Source organism: Lepidochelys olivacea (assembly GCF_965140295.1).
Source record: "Lepidochelys olivacea isolate rLepOli2 genome assembly, chromosome: 10".
Lineage (NCBI taxonomy): Eukaryota > Metazoa > Chordata > Testudines > Cheloniidae > Lepidochelys > Lepidochelys olivacea.
This window is the reverse complement of record NC_140420.1, coordinates 70750480-70772869: the sequence shown is the minus strand read 5'-3', so window position 1 is coordinate 70772869 and position 22390 is coordinate 70750480. Positions and strand designations below refer to the sequence as shown.

At 49.4% G+C, this 22390-nt stretch overlaps 1 protein-coding gene across 2 annotated transcripts; it reads left to right on the top strand.

Annotated features, from left to right (window-relative positions):
- The first annotated feature begins 1650 nt into the window (after nt 1-1650).
- On the top strand, nt 1651-22078 carry LOC311527603 (interferon-stimulated gene 20 kDa protein-like). Of its 2 annotated transcripts, none has more exons than XM_084641766.1 (4): nt 1651-1741; nt 13238-13475; nt 15308-15508; nt 21000-22078. In XM_084641766.1, the coding sequence occupies exons 1-4, from the start codon at nt 1680-1682 to the stop codon at nt 21090-21092; spliced, it is 594 nt and encodes a 197-aa protein (XP_084497892.1). In that variant the 5' UTR covers nt 1651-1679; the 3' UTR covers nt 21093-22078. The 2 variants fall into 2 exon arrangements, with proteins under 2 accessions (XP_084497892.1, XP_084497891.1); XM_084641765.1 differs by lacking the exons at nt 13238-13475; nt 15308-15508; nt 21000-22078 and adding exons at nt 2405-3188; nt 3797-3997; nt 4626-8099 and having other exon boundaries at nt 1675-1741.
- Nucleotides 22079-22390: the final 312 nt, after the last annotated feature.

Genomic DNA, 22390 nt, shown 5'->3' with positions numbered 1-22390 from the left:
TTATGGTCAAATATCAGAGAGTGACGTTCACTGTCCACACGGTACACTGGGACCCGTTCCTTTGGAGCAAGCAGATTTTGTGTTGCAGGAGAATGCTGGCCTGCTCAGAAAGCTCTGCGCTCCAAACAACCTGGGCATCAGACTACGAGCCCGGCTCAACTTCGCCCAGGTCTATTTTGGACTAATCTGACAGTCCTGAGCAGCGCTAAGGCCCCACATACTCTTGGATCGTGACTACCTTGGGGCAGCTGCTAGAACAAGGTTTGGCCCAGTTCACACAGGGGAGACTAAACTCTGCATTCATTTTAGGTGATCTCTAGGTCTCTTTCTGAAGGAGATGCCACCAGGAACCCAAATCCCATGGTGATGGGCACGGTATAAATACAAAATAGAGCAGAATGGGCTTGTCTACACAAGGAAGTTTGACCAGTTATACTGATGTAGTTAAAATGATATAGTTATACCAGTATAACCTCTCTGTTATTCTTATGATTATATCCTCATATGTTGTACTCTTCTTCCAGTACGAGTGGCTTTTTTAGTTCAACTTAAACTTCTGCCCAAGTGACATAAACCAGATTGGAAAATGCGCTGGACTATTGGACTAAGAGTTCACATGTGTGTGTGTCACACCAGTAGAACGACATCAGTTTAAATCCACATTAATCTTATACCTCATGTAGACAAAAGTGCAAGCTCATTGGGTCAGGGTCCCCCATTTTATTCTATGTGTATGCAGCACGAGGATTACCATGAGGTGGCTGTCCTGGGAATTCTGTGAGGGGGCTTGGTATATGCTGCCAGCTGTCCAGTTTTATGGGCTCATGATTAACCCCGGGGGGGCCCAGTTTTTTGTACCTCAGAGGTGGTGCAGCCCTACCTAGAATATAGCAGCCATGGTTGTGGGTGTTGCTGCAACTCTCGGGAATAGTACTGTAATACAGGTTTCAGAGTAGCAGCCGTGTTAGTCTGTATCCGCAAAAAGAAAAGGAGTACTTGTGGCACCTTAGAGACCAACACATTTATTTGAGCATAAGCTTTCATGAGCTACAGCTCACTTCATCGGATGCAGTGAGCTGTAGCTCACGAAAGCTTATGCTCCAATAAATGTGTTAGTCTCTAAGGTGCCACAAGTCCTCCTTTTCTTTTTACTGTAATACAATTAACCCTGAGCATCATGCCTCTGCTGGCATAAGATATCCGCTGCTTTCTGCTCTCCCCACAGCTTCACTATGCCACAAGGATAAATGAGAGCCCTACCATCAGTGCTCCCCAAAGGGCAACGGGACCAGACTGCTGCGTGCAGGGGAATCTGCAGCAGAGCCCCGGGGAATATTCCCTGCAGAGGTGCAGCAGAGTGTGTGGGGCAATATAACCCGGCCACCCAGCCCTCTCGCGGCCAGGGCCTTGCCCGCAGGTGGGCAGGGACCCCAGGCCCAAGGGGCTGCCGCGCCTACCTGGTCCCCAACGCTCCGATCCAACTGGAGCCCTTGCCCGAGACAGACGCCCAGACGCCCCGGGGAAGGGCGCTCAGGGAACCGGCCCAGCGCGCGAGGAAACAACTCAGGCAGGAGCAAATAGGCCGGCCCCGCCCCTTCATGCAAATCGCATCCTGCCCCGTGCCCGCTGAGCCAATAGGCGGCGGGGGGGCGGAGCGTGGCGGCAGGACTTGCCCGGGCATGTGGGAGCCATTGCAGCAGCTGCTTCCGGGAAAGCCACGTGTGGGCAGCCGGCTCGCTGGGTAAGAGATGCGGGGGGCCGGCCGGGGGCAGGGAGCGACCCAGTCGGGAGGGCTGGGCAGAAGGAGGGGGACCCAGGTAGGGGGCAGAGGGCTCGTAAGCACATGATCTCTCTCCTGCTATTCCAGTTTGAGTCCTTCCGTCCCAGGCCAGAGCTGGCACCGCGGAGCCAAGCCGTGGGATTGGGATAAGCGCCAGCTATGGTCGTGCTAGCTCATAACCCCCCACCCCCTTACCCTCTCGTGGCCGTATTACTCCACTATGCCTGGGGTGATGCTGGGGCCCCCCAGGCCCGCGTTATGACTGCCGCAGGCTCTTCCTGCGCTCTGGACCGTGGGCCCCGCCCTGCCCTAACAAGGCCTGACTGGGTGACCAGCTATGGTAAACCCTGTGACCTGAAGCAGAGCTCTGCGTAGTTTGTAAGCGTGTCTCTGTCACCCACAGAGATTGGTCCAGTAAAAGATATGACCTTACCCACCTTGTCTCTCTAATATCCTGGGACTGACATGGCTACAACAAGACTGCATGCGATAAACCCAAAGTGGGCACATCATGTGCTATCTCAGCTCAGCTGTGGGAATGGGATAATCCCTTTCAAATCCAGGTGAGGAGCATCTCTACTTACCAGGCACTGACTAACCCTGTGTTGTGGGTATCTTTGGCAGGATGCCTTCTGGCCAGGGTCTAACGCCAGGTGTTATGAGCACAGTGAAGGTCTGTGAGGTGGGGCACAAGGGTGCTGATGGCCGGTTTCTCGGGTACTCCAACTCCAGAAGGGATCTGTGCTGCCCTCGCACCAAAGGCCACCTGGCTCGCAGAGCAGATGTGGAAGATCGTGGCTTGCTGCAGAGCCAGAATAAAAAGAAGAGTCGGAAGCACCAGCGGTTTATGGCACACAGGGCTCTGCTGGAGCAGAGGGGACTGTTGAGACCCACACTGGGACACAAGACTGAGCCAGTGGCGTTCACGGTGCCCAAAGAGGGCCTGCTAAACAGGGAAGCCAGCAGATGTGGCCAGCCAGCCAGCGAGGCTGTATCTCTTGTGAAAAATCAGTCTGGGGGGGAAGTCCATGTAAAGCTCACAAAGCTCAAGCGGGCTCTGATGCAGTCTCTGCCACTTCCTTCGGAGGGTGCAGGTGGGCAATGCTCCCTTTCACTTTCTCAAGACTCAGAGAGCAGGTTACCTTTGCCTGGCAGCTCCAATTCCTTGTCCCGCTCGCTGCAGAGACCTGGGAAATGTGTGGCCATTGATTGTGAGATGGTGGGCACAGGCCCCGGCGGGAAGCTGAGTGAGCTGGCGCGATGCACGGTGGTGAACTACAACGGAGATGTAATCTATGACAAATACATCCGGCCAGAGCTTCCCATCGTGGACTACAGGACTCGCTGGAGTGGGATCACCAAGCAACACATGCAGAACGCTACCCCATTCAGTGCTGCACAGAGAGAGGTAAACAAGAGGCGTGGTGTGCATATCTGTACAGTCTGAACAAGGGCTAGATTTTATCCCATCTTTGGGCAGCTGTCAGTGCACTGCTCTGCCAAGTCCAAGGCTGTCACTGTTCTAAGACCCACTGGCAGGTGGCATGCAAACAACCAGAGTCTGTCACCTGCCCCCCTCTCCTTCCAGGCTTTCCCAGGAGATATTAGAAAAGCAGCATGGTCTAGAGACATGAACGTAGGACTAGGAGCCAGGAACTCCTAGTTTCTAATCCTTGCTCTGAAGCTGGCTTGCTGTGTGTCAGCCTTGAGGTGAGAGATTCTGTATCTCTGTGCATCTTCCCCCCCCCCCACTTTTCTCCCCCCTTTCCCCAAATTTCCAGCCTGCTCTGAAACCAGAGGATGCTTTGGAACTGGTCTTCTCTGGGAGATGTAGCCCTGCTTCTTCATTGATTTGTGATTGAATAGCTATTACTGGGCAGTTGGGGTCTGTGACATCAGAGACTAGTTGTGGGGTTAGATAGAGAGGGAGAAATCAAAATCAGTGCAAGGAAGGACTTCTAAGTCCCTCTTTTACTCCCACTGTGATGCCCAACTAACCACCTCTGACACTTCCAGATCTTGAAGATCTTGAAAGACAAGATTGTGGTGGGACATGCCATCCACAATGACTTCCGAGCCCTGAAATATTTTCACCCCAGAAGCCGGACTCGAGACACCAGTCGAATCCCTTTGCTGAACCGGAAGGCAGGACTCCCTGTGAAAGCCAGTGCCTCTCTCAAGAGCCTGGCAAGGCAGCTGCTTCACAAAAGGATTCAGGTAAGGGGCCTTCTGGGAATGGAAAGCAGGATGTGGGGAGTTCTTAACCCCTTCACTGCTGAGATGGCTAAGGCTGCAATTGGATCTGTGTGGGCAGACCCAATGGGAAACCATGTGGGCATAAGAGTCTGCATGTGAGAGGCAGGATGGCCTATTGGTTAGGGTACAAGTTGGAATGTGAGAGACCTGGGTTCAATTCCCTGCTTCAACAGAGACTTCCTATGTGACCTTGGGCAAGTCATTTAGTCTCTGTGACCCTCTGTTCCCCATCTGTAAAAAGGGGATGATAGCACTGCCCTGCACCACCAAGGTGGGAGAGTAAATCCATCAAAGATTTTTGAGGTGTTCAGGCCCAAATGCTCAAAGGTATTTAGGCATCTTGCTCCCATTGACTTCAATACCTCTGGGCCACAGATACTGTGGTGGAGGGGGCAGGGAAGAAAGTACTTCAAACAGACTGATGTGCAGATCTGATTGCAAGATGGAGGCCTTGGTGTGTTCAAAGCCCAACAGAATCTGATCCAAACACCACTTATCCACCGGAGCAACAGCAAGTTTTGCTGGGAGCTTGGCTCTGGGGCCTTCACGAGCCCTCTCCTCTAGCATGGCCTTTTCTCTTTGCCCTCAGGTTGGCCAGAAGGGACACTCGTCGGTGGAGGATGCTCGGACTTCCATGGAGCTTTACAGACTGGTGGAGGTCCAGTGGGAGCAGGAGCTTGCCAGCTGCCACCCCTGCAGTCCCCCTCACACTCCTACGGACAGCTGCACAGACCACTACATGGAGGACCAGTACTGGCCCAAGGACCTGAATATAGTCTGCAAATGAAATGCTCAGTCTCCATCTTCTCCTTGATGGTTTTTCCTCCCAGTAGCGACATTGTCACACCTTTGGATTTTAAACCGAGAATAGCTGTAGGCTCCAACTTAATCTTTGCTCCCCCAACATTGCAGCTTGGTGGTGGTGTATGAGAGCCTGAAAACGACACTGATCAGTCCAACTGCGTGGCCCAAGCTGGACAAAAAGCAAATGTAGGATGAGAAAATAAGATTTTAAATACTTTCAGCTTCATTAACTTGAAGTGTTAGTAAGAGAGGGAAATTAACCCAACCCCCACTCCCCCCCACTTCTCACCTGCCAATGCCCCTCCCATGTTTGAACACTAGGGAGAACTAAGATGAAATGTGAGGCACATCTCTGCCCTTCTTTGGCTGCTATGGAGCCTGCATTGGTCCCCTGGTGGCCATCAGTTACACTGCAAAGCATGATGTGGGGAGTCTTGGTTGTGTAGTAGATGCAGAAAGAGGGAGGGGTAGGAGGGCAGCAGGTGCAGACCCTCAATGGCATGGAGTGCTGTTGACTAAAGAGAAGTTCTGGGACCTTGCTTCCTAATTCCCACCACAGATAAACAGCTGCCTGCAACCTTCCAGGCAAGCTAATCTTGTTAGAGCCCTGCCAAAAGGCCCTTTGACCGATGGCAAAGGAAATGTGATTATGCTTGTTTCTCAATGTCAGGGTCAAAATGCAGCTGACATTCCCAGTTCTGTGACCAGAGATGATACAAGGTGTGTTTCTACACTGCAATAAAACCCATATGGCTAGCCCATGTCAACCTACTCAGGCCGGGGAGGGGGCCTAGAAAATGGCAGGGTAGATATATGGGCTCAGGCTGGAGCCTAGGCTCTGGGACCCCATGAGGCCCTTAGGCTCTAATTCTCAGTTGTTCCATTTCAGTCCCAAGTGCAATACTGGAGGGAGACCAAGGTGGCTCTAAACCATTTTTGTGCTCCCCAGACTCCTGGGACAGCAGTGGCATAGCCCTCCTGACTCTCCAGTAGAGCACAGGGCCACTGTAACTTACACTGGGCTTTGTGTGGCTGTAAAGCAACAAATAATGGAGCCCTGAGATCCAAGTCTGGATCAAATGCAATGTCCTGCTTTTCAGGCAGCTTCGCAGTGGGTTTGACTTGACAGAAAGCAGACTTGGCCCCTCTTTGCACAGCTTGTGGCTCCTGGATTAAAATCTATGACATGCCTGGCTCCTTTCAGTACTCCCCACCCATGCTCCTGTGCTGATTCTATCAGATGTAAACCACCTGGGCAGATATAAAGATTATTTCTCTAGGCTGCCCTTTATGTCCCACCACCCTTTAACAGGATGGATGTATGATGGCAATGTCCTCTTGCCCCGCCTGTCTGCTCAGACCATCCTTCCACTCTGTTTGGAACTCTGGGACTTTAAATTCAGAGCGATCCTGGGGCTCCACCACAGTCTCTGTGTGTTGCCCCTGGGGTCTGTATTTGGGATCTCTCCTTATGCCCTTCCAGAGATGGGGAAAGCTACACACTCCCCTTCCCGGGGGGAAATGTTCCACTCCTTGCAGAGTATATACATCACGCAGAGCTGGGCCCATGGCGGGCAGGGCTGACTCTGCCTCCTAATCAATTTTGGTTCTGAGTTAATGGGCAACTGCACTTTGAAATGATGCAGTGGGATATCCACTCAGCAGGTTCTAACGAAGGTTAATGCCATGCTGCCGTATAGAAACATGACATGCACTCTCCTCTGCCCCAACCTTCCTTCATGTGCCTATGTTTCTAAGTTTTATATGACCTTTGTATGCATACCGCTGAGCTTTGAGCCTGCATCACTGACTCTTCATGGGTTAAGTGAAAGGATCAGAGGAGTGGGAAATGCTTCAAATCTGATTTCTGTGATAGCAATCAGCTGTATGGCTTAAAAGGCTAAATGTTTCTCTGGCAGAGCAAGAACTAGAGTCTTCGTGGTGGGGATTCTGAATTAACCACCAGGAAATCCCAGACAGTGCATTTACCTCCATTCTAACCTGCCTCAGGTGATTGTGTTATGCGTAAGGCTGAGTAACTTCAACTATCTCCAAGTGCACTGATTGTGGAACTGCTCTGCCTGGTGCCCTATCATTGTTACAGATGAAACCCACCCATAGAAATAAGCCAGAGTTGTGCAGTTAACTGGGTTTTATTCAGCCATTGTTAGTCAGAAAGCTCTGTCTATATGCAATATCCTAAGGCCAGTTCATCCCATAGCCTGTGTGGGCCAGTGACAGCCATGGTGTTGAGGCTGTTCAATGCTAAGAGAAGTTGACTTTTGTTCTCCTCCCCCAAAATGTTTAATTGTTTTGTGGGAGGAGGAAGGGGTACCAGGATGACCATAGGTCTTACGTACTTCTAACCATTCAGCTGTGGTATAGTGCTCTGTGGCTGATGGCTTCCTTTATTCTTCTGTCACTGGTTTTGTCTCCTTCTGGGGCAGTTTGAATATAGAGGGTGGGAACCAGCCACCTTGCCTTGGATCACACTCCTTTCTGCTTAGCGATGCTGTGTTTGAAGAGAAGCATGCCTGTACATACTTTCTGTAGTAACAGGCCAAGGAGAAGGCAGATGGTCCTGTCGTGGGGTCTTCCTGTCAGTTTCATACTTGTCCCCACAGTCTACGCAGACCAGTAGGAAAAAAGATTCTAGCCTTGGCTTTGAGGATGCGCCCAATGAAAGTGCTGCACTACAGTCTTCCTGAATGTGCAGTCTCACAGGCTGAGAGAAAGTGTGAGGTTTCCCTCATTCAGTTCACCCCTTGGTGGTTTAATGTGGCCCGACTGAAACAATAAAACTGGAGAAAATTCAGAACCCAACTTCATAGCCTCTTGAGTGAGGAGCTTCCAGTCCCAGGTACCAGGGTTGTGATGAACAAACAAAACCCAGAGTCTCAACTCTATATCTCTCTAGAAAGAGTGTAAAGTGTGTAGTGTGATGCTAGCATTTGACAGTCACCAATCCAGGCACTGCCTGATGTGCACAGACTGTAAAAACTGACTGCAAACAGGTCTCCTAAGACAAGTCACTTTCTATGTAGGGATCAAATCAATAACAACCTTCATTTAAAATGCTGTTCAAAGGTGGGCCTCTGGGGAGGGAATTCCCTGCCTCTGACCTCAGCTGTTCTGAATGCTCCTTAGTGTATGCCCTGTCCCAAACACCTAGGACCTGATCCTATCCTCAAGACAACTTTACAATGGATTCCCCACCTTTAGAAGGTAAGAATGCACCAAATAAATTTATTTTCTGAAACTTTCTTGGGAGAGGATCCCATTGCCCACAAGTTTCTTGGCCACAGCCATAAAAGATGCAACACAATTGTTCCTTGTATGTTCCTCTGATTCAGACATTATAATGGGGAGAGAGAGATACTGAGCAGTAGTATCAGCTGTTGAGGGATTTTCTGATTGGGCTGCACTAGGGAAGGTTGCCCTATATCTAGTACTTCTCCATTATTGAGAAGCAGCAGTGGTGACTCCTGTTAGTTAAAGATGGTGACATCTAAAGCCTGGTGCTTCTGCATGTTAAAGGAACACGGGTGCCTTGAAATCAAGTCAGGTCAGAACACATGAATCAATTTAGGTTCAAATTCTACACCTGCCAGTACCTGGTTTTACAGTCGCCCTTTCCTCTGTTTACTATGGCTTTCCACTCCCTAGATTGGTGTGACACCCCTTCCCCCCGAGCTTCAGGAGTGCGAGTGTATAGTAGAAATATCCCAGCCTTTGCAATGTTTGGTGGCCTCCTGTTTCAGGGCTACTGCGTGTTCTGAAGATGAGAAGGGCCTAAGAAGTGCTAAGTATTTTCAGCTGTTCTACCTCAAGGACAGAACAAACCAATAAAAGGTGTTTATAGAGACTCCATACCTATTCTGGGAGGAAGTGCTTCCCACACCCTAGCCTTCTTCACCTTGCAGAATGAAGCTGGTTCTCACAAATCATGCCTGCGCTCGAAAGAGAAGGAGCATCTTGCCAGAATTACACCCACTGATGCTCATAAAACAAAACAAACTGCCTTGATCAAATGTCATAAGAATGAAGTGAGTTTTGCAAGGGGCAGGAGGCTTGCTCAGCCTTATTTTCCAAAAGCTAATCATTATGTGAGTCATGCATATTTGGTAGGATAATTTTATTTAAAATACACTATGGTTGGTGTTCTGAAGCTGCATCTTTGCCTGCCCTTCCCATCTACCAGAAAAATGCTTTGCTTAAAGGAAAACTGCAGTTATTTTGATGACGGAATTAGATGAGTGCAGAAAAATGAACTTAAATCAGAATATGGAAGGTGAACCAGGCCGGCTCAGTACTGCAGCTATAAATACCTGCAAATATTTCAGGATCTCCATTTATATGAATTGGGAACCTTTATGAGTCCTGGAGGATGCTATCAAAATAATTCTACTATGAAAAACACAGTAATGAGAAGAGGGGAGTAATGTTGCAAAACAGGATTTGTGACTATCTGAACAGTGGTGTGGAGTGACAGGGTATAGGGGTTTTGTTCTCTTTGCCACAAATACTTGTGCAAATAGATTTTTGTTCACATAATCGGGAGGGAAATGGCTCCTCTTTGTGCAAATGCCTGTGTTTGCACATCAACAAAGGGATTTGTGTGTCAATACAAGAATTCACTGTTCAAGCCAGAAGTGTTTGGTCCAATCAGGATGTGCAAACACAGCCATATGATTGAGGTGACCAGTTACCCATCACTAATTGTGAATAATCAGAGATAGTTGAAAGAAGTAGCCTACAGCAGGTTATTCACAAACTGAAATCTTCTGTAACGTGACAGACTAGAATGAATAATTTTACCAAACTGTTTGCAGACAACTCAGCATCAGGAAAAAGAGAGCTACGTTCAGACTTTTTTTTTAAGAGTAGTTTGCCTGGTACATGGTTTTAGATGCCTTAAAAATCCCTACAACACAGATCTCTCAAGACAGAAAGATCTGAGCTGCAGAACCATGTACCCTGCACTGACCTCCACCTTTACTTCTCTGGCTACAGAAGATTCAGAGGGAGCCTGAAGAGTCAGAAAACCCTTGAAAATGTTACAGAATTTGTCTAAAAAGAGCTGTGAAGATCTGCAGTCCTTTTTAGCTCTGGCTGTGGTTCTTGTGTTCCTTTCTCAGTTCAGATCACCAGCCTTGAGCTGGTGCTGCTTCCTCCATTATTTTGATTTTTAAAAAACAGTAGGATGTCTATAAGACATCCTAGTGATTTAACCATATTTTACATTGTATCATGGGGTTAGAAAATAGTTAATGCTCCATTGCAGTTTTTCTTTAAAATCTGTTAACTCAAACTTCAGTTTCAATGTTTTTGGCATGCTAAGGTAACCACTGTTGCCAAAGTTAATATACTGAGTAGGTGTCTGGCTTTGGTTTGACGTGGAAGTTTAGTGTGTCAGTTAAACCAATGACCATTAATCACAGGACTCCAAGGGTGTTAAGAGCCTCAACCAACAGGCTGTCTTGGTAATGCACTAAAAGGTGCCACGTTATCTCCCAGGTGCATGCAGGAGATATGCAGCTAGTTTGAAACTCAGTGATTTGCTCATCACTTATATTTGCGTTCTTTTCAAAAAGGGACAGTGGAGAGGATTTATCTTGAAACCTGTTATGATGTCACCTCCCCAATGTTAATTGCAACCTGTTTGCTGTAAGGAGGGAAAGTGCAAACACACAATGAATGAGGTTGGGGTGGGGGGTACAACAGATGCGGAGTGCAGAGTAGGCTGATTGGAAATTGCATTACCTTGTGAGTAAAACAGAAAAGAGTCCAATCTTCTGAAGAAAGTGACTACCCATGAAATGGGAGTCTTGCCATGAACTTCACTAGGGCCAGGATCTCACCCAAAGTGTTTGTTTATGCAGATCCCAGGGTCACTGTGTGCGTGAGAGAGATTGCAGGCAGAGAGTAGCTGCTGCAGGAGAGAGCGCAGGCAGGTAGCCAGGTAACAACTTGGAGAGCACATGGTCTCCCTAGCAACTTGCTCTTGGCTCCACCTGGGCATAATTAGACCAGAGCTGGAAGAGAGAGATTCTCTGGGAAACTACAGGGTCTCTAATTCACCTGGCAACAGATAGCAGAATTTCAACTGGGGGATATTTAAGAGTCATCTCCAGCACCCTACGGAGCTCTACAGTGAGGCTTGCAGCTGTGCTTCCCTCTTTCAATAAAGAGGCACAGCACACAGACAAAAGGTGCCAGCATGACCTGCTTCACCTTGAGATAACTAGCCTTTGTGTTGGCCCGAGCTAGAGTATATTAACTCATTGGTAGTACTGCCAACCCCCCAAAATTCAAAAACCAGGGGTCAGGCCCCACAGATCGTGGGATTGGCTTAAAAATGGTTACAATTTTTTTTAATTTGGGTTATTTCTGTTTGCCGTGTGGTTTTTGAGACTTCAGGGAGTGCTTAGGCTCAAAAATGAGACCCTTCTCCACAACCATGAAGGCTAGTAACTTTTTCTAGTGAAAGCTGAGATCTTCATATACTCGCTTCCGGGAGCTGGAGCTTTAAGTACCAATAAATTGAGAGAGCTGGCAACAATGCTTAAAGCAGCATATCTAAGGCTGGCCCTACGCTAGGTTATAAACTCCTTGGGGCAGGCAATGTGTCTCCCTCTGTTTGTACAAGATTCAATAAACAATCTGCTGGTCCCTTGAATGCTCGGCTCTCAAGGTTGTCGTCTGAACTGAACACCACCCTGGGGAACCGCCTGTGGCAAACAATTCTGCCCTGGCCCCTGCTTGGGTCTAGATAAGATCAGCTAACAGGCTGTTCCCATTTCTAACCTGTATGATCTTTGCTCTTGTAAAAATCCCCAAGCAACCAGTGTCTGCAGTGCAGCAGAGTAGTGGAGTGGGAAGGACTCAACTAGAAACAAGTGTCTACTTTAGCTGATTGAAACTTTTGTTTCCTGGGAGACTGGCTGCACTGACTCTCACAGGTGGGGACTTTTTGCATTTGTTCCTGTCGGGATTGCATATATTTAACTCCTTAAGGAGAAACTTTGCTTACCCTAAAAATGCTAAACATGCATTGGTCAGAGCTAAGCTGTGCCCCAGACCCCCAGCTCCTCTGAGAGGCCATGGGATGCTTTGCTTGTCCCCAGGACAGCTGGGCCATTTTTCAGGTGGACAGGATTTCAAGGTCAGCCAGTATTAGGGACTGTCTTTTTGTTCTGTGTACAGAGCCCAGCGTAATGGGGCCCTCATGACTAGGGCTCCTCGGTGCTACTATAGTACAACTAATTTAGGAGGGAAGGAGGTGGTTAAAAGTCTGCCCATAAAAGAATCCGGTGGAGGGATGCGTCGCAGTGTGTTATAGTGGAGGAGTGGGCAATGTGAGCAACCCGGTGCGGGGAGTGAGGCCTGCCAGTTGGGCAATGGCACTATGCAGCCTCTCGCTGAAACCCCGCAGCATTCCCACCGTGCCAAAGGTCCTCGCTCCTGCTGGCAGCGAGCTGCCTTTGGCATGCCGTTCTTACCCTTACTCCACCTCTACCCTCCCCTGCCAAGGGCCCTCTCGCAAAGGAGTCTCCTCTCCCCTGCAAAGGTCGGGCGTCCTCCACAGGCTGGGATGGGCCGGTGCAGGGTTACAAACCAGGACTAGTGTATTGGCCTGGGCGGCGTAGCCGTGTCGGTCCCAGGATGTTAGAGACAAGGTGGGTGAGGCAATGCCTGTTATCGGGCCAACCTCTGGTGGTGAGAGAGGGGGCTGGACTGGGAATGGGGGAGGAGCTGGGATTAGAGGCAGAGCTGCTCTGGGCACGGAGAGGGAATGAAGGCAGAGCTGGGGTCGGAGGGGGGGTGGGCTGTGGGCAGAGGGGGGCTGTGGGCAGAGGGGGGCTGGGTGGCGCTCCCTCCCTGCCCCTTGTGGGTGCTGGCCTGGGTCCTGGCATGTGCCCTCCCCAAACATTCCTCTGCACCCCTCAGGTTTGGGGACCACTGATATAAATGATCGGTAGAGGATCTCCTGCATGGGGGGTCAGGGAATGTGCTGCAACTGTGTGGGTGGTGGGGACAGTGTTCATTGGGGTGACCCCATAGAAAAAGAGTCTCCCTCAGACAGTTACCTTGCTACTGAAAAAGGGTTATACAGTGAGGAGCGTCTTGTCTGAAAAGTGCTGGTGTTTCCGACGTGGGGGAGAGAGGGAGGTCTTTCTGGCAGAGTGAAATGGTGATTTTTGCTGCACATGATTCTAGAGGGATGTGGAACAATCACTGTGTTTTTACAAAATGCTCCTGCAATGCCTTGTGTGTTTTCTAAGGGATTGAAGCACATTCATGCTTGCTGTCCCACGCTCACTGTAACACACACACATCCACACCCAGTCTGCTTAGATTTATTGCACATGCTGTTTTGTGTAATCTTTAAACCAGGCTGAAGATGGTGGAGCCTTCTGACACCGTGGCCCTGGACTGCGAAATGGTGGGCATGGGACCATTCGGAACTGAAAATGGATTGGCCCGTTGCAGCATCGTAGATTACTACGGCAACGTGGTCTATGACCAATTTATCCGACCAGAAGGTGTTGTAACAGCTTTCAGGACCCCTGTGAGCGGAGTTCGCCCAGTGGACATGGAAGGGGCCACACCATTCAGGGTTGCCCGGGAACAGGTAAGAGGAATCACAATCCAGCCTTGTCCAAATGAAATACTTGGCCTTTTGTTGGGCAGAGAGTGGCATTCCTCTCTGAGTTCTGTCCTGGAACTGGCACCATGGCATGGCTCTAGATTCATCGTCCAGCGCATGTGTCAATGTGTCACTGAACACTCCCCACCCCCTACCACCCCGATATAGTTTTCTAGCTGAAATCTATAAAAGGTCGGGCCCAGCTGGTGAGGTGTGAGGCTGACCGACCAGTTTGGGGACATGTTTATCTAGTTTGTACAGTAACTACGTCAACAGGAGTTGATGCTGGCTGCCACACACTTTCTTGTCGCTGCTGTAGAAAAGCTAATGAGAATAATCCTGGTTGCAGTGACTTGTGGGTTATTTAGCTGTTTAGAGTCACTGCTGAAGCTGCCAGCAAGGTGGCTTGTGTTTCCATTAGTTCAGTTAAAATGGGATCCTGATCCAAAAGAGATTAAAAAATAGATAAATGGCACAAAAGAACAGGGAGCACGTGAAAGAAAATGCTCACAGTAAACAAAGGTAGGTGAATGTGCTGTCTTTGCAGATGAGGGACTGATGACGCTCTGTAGAACCCCAGGCTAGGCAAGCAGCCTTCCTCAATTGCCAATCCTCTCCCTACATTCCAGGCTTGGCTCAGCCTGGAACAGACTCCGCAAATCACATACACCACTAGATTCATTGCATGTGGGTTACCAAACTGCCATCAGATGGTAATGACTTTCCGTCACTAAGGCATTGATACTTTGCTTGGAAAGATTTTGGTTTTCAATGTTAAATGCATACAAGGTATTTTTATCAAAATTAGAGATCCTCCCTCACAGAGCAAACCTGTGATCCAATTGGTGATCCTTATCCTATGACGATTATAAATTGGTATTCTAGTAGCACCTAGGAGCCCTAGTCCTAGATGAAGACCCCAGTGTGCTAGGCTCTGTACAAACATACAACAAAAAGTTCCTAATGCTGGTTGACCTTGAAGTAGGACTCTAGACCAATGATTTTCAACCTTTTTTCATTGCAGATCTGTAAAAAAAAATTGAATGGAGTTGCAAACCCCTTTGGAAATCTTAGACATAGTCTGTGGACCCCACGTTGAAAACCACTACTCTAGACCCACACTGGTCATGGAAATTGTTTTCACCGTGTAGTGTGGTGGCCAAAGTTGAAATACAGGAAGCTACAGACTAAGTCTTATGGATATGAGCACTTACAGGCCCTCTGACTGATACTGCATTTAAATAAGATACCGACAAGAAAGGGGAAACATTAAGCAAAATAAGTAATGCAGAAATAACGATAAAATACCACACGCTAAAGAAATGGAATTGAAAGAACATTTCTAAAGTGCTGCACATTAAAATGCCTCAGCGTAGGTGATGTTCAGATTTACAATTGTGATTTGTCTTGAGTATCAGATATACGAGAAGGGGCAGGTTTTCAAAAGGGCACAGCACCCATAATTGGGCCGAGGTTTTCACTCATTCAGTGCTGTTGAGTGCTGAACCCTTTTTGGTAATCTGGGCCCAATTGTGGGTGGTGAGTGCTTCTGAAAATATCACTTAAATGCATGTGTTTCTGTGTGAGGCAAAGAGAAAATGTCAGAAGCCTTCGGCAAGCATAAGTCTTTCAGAGATGGGTGCATGCTGCACCTATCCTCGTCTCTAAAAAGCCCAAAGCCCCGGTTCCGAACAGTCCCCCGGCCTTTGGGAAAGTTTGACTGTGATGACACAGGTAAGGCCCAACCGTCAGGTGCTTCTCTTGGCCTTTGGGGCTTTTTCGTGGTGTGAGCATTGCTTCGCTGCCGCCTTTTACAGATTTTACAGATCCTGAGACGCAAGCTGGTGGTTGGCCACGATTTACGCCATGACTTTGAAGCACTGAAAGAAAACATGTGGCACTACCGGGTCTATGACACGTGCAATGACCGGCTGTTGAGAAGGGAAAGCGGGCTGGGAAACTCCAGGCGCGTCTCCCTCAAGGTCCTTTGTGAAAAGCTGCTCAAGAAAAGCATCCAGGTAAGGAGGAAAATCACGCCGGGGCTAGCGGGTCGAAAGGGCTGTAGCTGGTGAAAGGGGTGTGGTTTCCTGATGACCCAGTCTGGCTAGTGGAAGAGAATGGCAGGCTGGAGTATTTGCTATGAACAGCTTTACAAATGTAGTCCCTTTGCTGCTTAGCGACTCATTCAAGAGCAAGTGTGGAGTTTCTCAGAATGTTCGTGAATATTCACCTAAGTGTCAATGAATCGCTGTTTGCGTCAGATAGCTATTATCTGCATTGTTCTATCGCCTGAGTCACATGGTGGTGTTTCTGCTCCCTGATTGGATGACTGAACACTTTTTTAAGCAAGAGAATGACAGGTAGTGAATGTGTGGACGAATATCCATTATGCTAAATTTCATGTCACTTTTAAGATTTGCAAATAAGTGGCTTTCATCCAAATACTCCCGAATAATGACTAATAGAAGCCCAGGAATCCTAGCAATGCGAACTCAAGGCTCTTATAAAAAAAATTATTTTTTTTTTGGTCAAATTAGCCTTTCAATCAGCTGCAATAGCAGGTAACTGACGAGCCTGTCACTGAAGTGAATTTTAACCAATGAGGGAAGGTGAGGTGACACGCAGACATTTACTTCTGTCTAGCAACAGCCATTCCTGGAGCAACATGTGACGATTCCAGCTGAGCTCTGCTTTCACATCTTTCTTATTAAGCTTTTTTCCCTTTAATTCTGTTAAAAAACATTTTTCGTAGAGGGGCACCTTGCAATTTGAATCCTATAATGGATCATCCCCCTAACCTTATGTACATTCCTGGCAGCTTTTCCTCTCCCACAGGTGCTTGGATGTGGGGAAAGTTAATGGAACCATCAAGATATGCATGTGCCTCCGTCCCCAGTCCTGCAATGAGCTCCGCTCCTCCCCGGTGCCCCACTATTACAGCTGTACACTCGTATGTCTATGGACTTGCCCATTATTAGAGTCAGTGAGGCTGCATGTTGGTGCAGGGGTCTGTCTGTGCAGAGCTCGCTGCAGGATCACAGCCTTGCTGAGTAACTGCATGATTTTATTGTTCCACTTGTGCTTCCTTTCCCTTTTACCTCCTCTGTCTGTTTGCATCCTTCGCTCACTGTGTATGTCTAACTGTACCCTCTCTGGGGCAGGGGCAAGGTCTCTGCTTGCTTGTTTTGCGAGGTGTCGACTCTAGATCATTCTTGGGGGCGGGGGCTTGAAACAGCAGCAGCAGCAGCAAAGGGAGACAAGTGCTGACTCTGAGCTGGGAAACTCATCTCCCGAGATTTGTCACTAGTGACCTGTTGCCTCCGATTCCCTGGCTCTCCTGGTCCTCTGAGGGAAGTGCTGGGCTATGGATTTTCTGATGCACCCAAGTAAACTCTAGCTCTTGTGGAGCTGTTAAAGTTTTATTTGTATGGGGCCTCCAGTAGGGGATGGTGAGGAGAGGATCTGGAGTATTTTACAATGCTCAATACGATTTTCTTTTATCACAGTTCTAGCTTTAAAAGGCTGGACAAAGAAAACCTTGCAGTGCAGCAACCCCAGATTCCTGAGACTAGAAATGGGAGCTGTCTATTTCTATTACAGTAGCCCTTAGAGCAGGGGTGGGCAAACTTTTTGGCCAGAGGGCCACATCTGGGAATAGAAATTGTATGTCGGGCCATGAATGCTCACAAAATTGGGGTTGGGGTGAGGGCTCTGGTTGCGGGTGCAGGCTCCAGGGTGGTGCCAGAAATGAGGCATTCAGGGTGCGGGAAGGGGCTCCGGGGTGGGCTGTGGGGAGTAGGATGCGGGGTCCAGCTGGGGGTGGGGGAGTAGGGTGGGGCTGGGAATGAGGGGTTTGGGGTGCAGGAGGGCGCTCTGGGCTGGGATCAAGGGGTTTGGAGGATGGGAGGGGGATCAGGGCTGGGGCGGGGCGTGGGAAGAGGCTCAAGGGTGCAGGCTCCAGGTGGCGCTTACCTCAAGCGGCTCCCAGAAGCAGTGGCCATGTCCCCACTCCAGCTCCTATGTGGAGCCGCAGCCAGGCGGCTCTGCGTGCTGCCCCGTCCGCAGGCACTGCCCCTACGGTTCCCATTGGTCACAGTTCCTGGCCAATGGGAGCTGCGGGGGCAGCGCTTGGGGCGGGGGCAGCATGCAGAGCAGAACCCTACACATAGGAGCCAGTGCGGGGCCATGCCACTGCTTTTGGGAACCGCATGGAGCGACCCCCGACCCTTCTCCCCAGCCAGAGCGGGGCAAGCCCCAGACCCTGCTCCCCAGTGGGAGCTCGAGGGCCAGCTTAAAATGGCTGGCGGGCTGGATCCAGCCCGTGGGCCGTAGGTTGCCCACCCCTGCCCTAGAGGTTCCATTGTTCTAGGTACATTCACTACCTGTCACATAATGAAGGACAGTTCCTTCCCTGAAGAGTTTACTGTCTAAATAGACAAGACAGAGGAAGAAAGGCTTGTAATCCCACTTTCTAGATGGGAACAGAAGCACAGATTAAGTGGGTTGGCCAAGGCCACACAGGGAGTCTGTGGCAGAGTAAGAGGTAGAACCCAGGCGTCCTGGCCCTGTGCCTTCGCCACATGAACGGCCGCCTTGTTTCTGTTGGGATTGCAAATTTGAAGGCAGAAAACCTACAGTCAGTTAAAAATTAAAATCACAGGAGCCTTAATAACCTGCTTGGCCAGCAGAAGCAATAGGTGTGAGCTAAAAATGAATAGGCACATCTGCCGGTCACTTAGCACTTCAGCTGCTGGTGTGTGTGAACTCTAGCAAAGACCCACTGATTGGTTGCAAAGAACCATTTTCACCAATGAGAGGGACTGATGTGGCCTAGCAACAGCCTTTCCCTAATGAAAACAAGCCACTTAAACAATGTGAATGTCTGCAGATAAGAGAAAATGGCAAGATCCTCTCAGAAAGTGCCCAAACCTGGGATGCAGTGAGTGCCCTCAGCTCCCATGGACGTCAGGAACTGAAGTCGATGGGAGCTGGGAGGACTTGGGACTTCACAGGTGCGGGATAACGGAGGCAGAACCACTAATGCATCCTGCAAGGTCACTCCAGTTCCTCCTATCAGCCTCTGTGCGCCCAGAGCTGAATGTTAGCAGCACAGGAAGAATTCTCCAGGCCATGTAGAAAAGAAGCGAAAGCTGGTTGGGAGCTGTCTTGCTACAACACTGAAGCTTGTGCAGCACTGTGGGAGAAACGCACCTCTCTGAGCCAAAAGCGCACTCTCCTCTTGATCAGAACACGTGCAGCCCGATGGATGAGACCCAGGCCCAGATACCACCAGGATGGCAGAAAAATGCCCAGAGCAAAAGAGAGTTCACAGACCTGTAGGAGCTCAGGGCATGTCCAAGACACAGCCCTTGATGGTTTTGGAATCAAGCTGGGTTAAGTGGGAATTGGACCAAATATGAGAACACCCAGCAACAGTCTGGGGGTTGCACTGCAGGTCGTGGCCACCTTTTGTATAAGCAAATTATTGCTTGGCATTCCTGTCCCCAGGCCCTGGAAGTGATCATCTGGAACTCTCTTCAGAGGAAGTAATAGCACTGATGAGCTAAAGCAGGGGACCCACGCAAACAGAGCTGCCTTTGGGCCCTGTCCGGGAGAATCTCAGTTTTAACTTAAAACAGACAATTTCTAGTCCTTTTCCTTGTGCAAAGGTTTGAAAATGCAACTGATATTAAACTGATGCAAACCAATGACTACAAATGAAATGAATAGACAAGCAGGTTCCATGCTGCAGCATTAAACTGGAGAAGGAGGATCTAACAATCCTTTGCCTGCAAAACACCCCCCCCCGATCCTCAACCCGGCTCTGGGCACTGGCCTGTGACTGTCACAGGCAGAAACTGTTTCTGTTTGGAGGTAGCCAACCACAAATTGTTTCTGACCAGCCCCAGAATGCCTTGGCCAGCTCTGCTCATTAGTGTTCAGCCCCCTGAGTGCTTGCTGCAAGGGGAACTACCCTCCTGTGTCCTGAGGGACCCATGTAGTCCCTGCACCATGGATGCAACTCAGGAGCAGGGGAGGGGCCAAGTTGCTGCTGTACAGAGTGGGGAGACTCAGTCCCCTGACTCCCCAACAGCCGCCCCACTGCCAGAGACTGCAGGAAAACGCACCTGCCCCTGCTGTCACTGTGAAAATGGATGTTGGGTATGGAAGCCACCTAGATGTAGCAGGGAGGGGAAGAGGTGCAGGGCTGGAGAGTATAGTGCAGGGACTGATGGTGCTGGGAAAGAGAAGAATGTTTTGCCCCACATCTCACTGAGGGTGGAGAAACCTTGTGGAAAGAACCCCTCATTCATGTTTTGGCGCCACTGCTCTGAAGACCATTAAATATTGGGGAGGAGCTCTATGGAGTTTGTGAACGTCTGGGAGAATTGTCAGGCTGGGCCCTGGAATTAGGCCGAGGAGTCACAACCTTTGGGCAAGTATCTACTGTGCAGTGGGTGGCATCAAGCTAGTGTGGGGAGAGCTGGAGGGAATCCTGCCCTGCCTCATCGGGATTTCTGCTCTTGGCAGAAACAAGAGCCAGCTCTGCACCAACTGGCACCTTTATAAACACAGTAATAAAATAATCACAGTGTCACTCGGCCTGGCTGTCGAATGAGTGATGCATTCTAGGGACTGCAGAGAAGTTGTTATGGGGCTGACGCGCTAATCACAGAGCTCATTTCTATGCTCGCTACAGATTGTGGCGGAGACTCTGGAGCGCTGAGCTCTGGCTTGAGCTTGCTGAGAGCCAGTCCCATTTTGCAATCCCAGCCTGGCACCTTCTCTTCAGGCATCTCTGCCTGGAAATGGTTCTGCCTGGAATTGTATCATTATAGAAATGATACAGTGCAGTCAGCATTAACCTCCCTGGAAACCAGCATGGAAAATAGAAGTGTGGAGCTGATGGCTCCAAGGCGAGCAGATGGGAGGGCCTAGGACCAGCGGGCGAGAAGGCCACATGCTGCATACTAAAGGGCACACAGACTCCTACTGAGAGACTGTCTGACTATTCCCTCCACCCTCCCTGTATTTTCCTTTAGTAAAATCACTCTGGTCTGTTGCTGTTTCAGGAGGGTGCAGGGTTCCTGCAGGGAATGTTGCAGCATGTAAGGCTCCTCTCCTTTATCCCACCTCATGATCAGAACGAGCACCCTCCCAGTCCTGAGTATCAGGATTTTTCCACTCTTTGGGGAACGGCTGGACACCATGAGTTCTACTCTCCCCTTGATACATGTGTGTAATTCCCATTCGGGGGCAGGTACCTGGTGCAAAGGGAAGAGAGGATAGGACCCCTCCCAATGCAGTATAATACTGCCCTTGGGTTGTGTATGTGCCTGGATGCCACAATGATCCCTCAGCCAGAGACATAATACACAGCTGAGGGGTGCCTTATTGTCAGCAGGGTTGTCTCAGTAAAGCCTGGAATGTCCATCTGGAGACCTTGATCTTTCCAGGCTGGTTTTGCTTGCACTACGTCACTCTTGGGGCCCTTCTTTTGTTTTACAGACTGACAGAGAGGGCCACTCCTCTGTGGAAGACGCCAGGGCGGCCATGGAGCTCTTCAAGTTTGCCAGATCAAAAGGGGATGGCTCCATTTAAGGGACTTCTTGCTTTTCTGTGTCTCATCAGGTCACATGTGCAGCTGCGCTAAAGGTTACGGGACGGGCTCCTAGTAACATGTCCAGTGATGATCTTGTTATGGGCTGAGTGAATGTCCCATGTGGGTAGGGTGACCATATTTCCCAAAGGGAAAACAGGACACCACACGGGGCTGGCCCAAGCACCCTCCCCCATCTCCCCATGGGGCTGGCCCTAGCTGCTCACCTGAGCTCCTGTCCCTATTCAAGGCTGGGGTTGCTGCTCATTTGAGCTCTGTCTGCCTGCCACTCATCTGAGCCCTGCCTGCCGCTCGAGGCTGCCGCTGCTCACTTGAGCCCTGCCTGCCCCCTAGGGTTGACATTGGGAGGGCTGCCCTTTTGCAGGGATATGACCCTTTTTCTGCAATATAAAACCACCATAATAATGCTCAAGAATCAGAGGGGTTTTGATCACCCCCTGGTGATGTGCTGTGGTCACTCATCTTGGATATATGTGTAGAAATACAAGCTCAGTATGGATAATGAACCCATCGCATTAGTCTTGAGCCAACCATCCCGTGGGTGCCCAGAGCTTCTGGTATGTCTAGCTGCATAACTTAGGCTCCATATGGAATAAAAGCTAGAGATCCTTAATGGCTGGTATAGGGACTAATATGTAGTGCTAAAGGGTCTTGTGAGTGTTTTGAAAGAAGTATAAACCTGTCTCGTGAGAACCGGGCAGCTGTGGATTGAGGCTGGGAGTCAGGTGACTGAGTTCTAGTCCCCAGCTCTGCCACTGAAACACTGTCCCATGTTGGCCCGAATAATTCCTGTGTCAGCTTCTCCGTCTGTAAACGGGGAGGTAGGGAGCGATGATGCTGCTTGCCCAGCTTCGTGAAGTGCTTTCAGGTCTCTGGACATGAAGTGCTATAGAAGTCTGATTATTGTTATAAATGAAGCTCATGGTCCTTGCATTGCAACACAATGTCTTGAATAAAAATAAAAGATGCTGTGAAAATCAAAATATTAATCTCTCTGCTCCTTTGACTGGTGCCCTCTTGACCTTAGTGGGGCAGGGGCATGCAGACACAATGCCGATAAGCCCAGGATAAGAACCCAGACTGATGGTATCTATCTGGTATATCGTCCATATGGATAGGGGCAGATCCTCCAAAGGTGTAAATGATCGTAATTCCATTGTAGTCAATAGAACTATGACAGTTTGCACCAGGGGAGGATCTGACCCATAAATTACTACTTTCTTTCTCCCACCTTTTGTCTGTCTTTTATATATTTAGATTGTAAGCTCATGGGGACAGG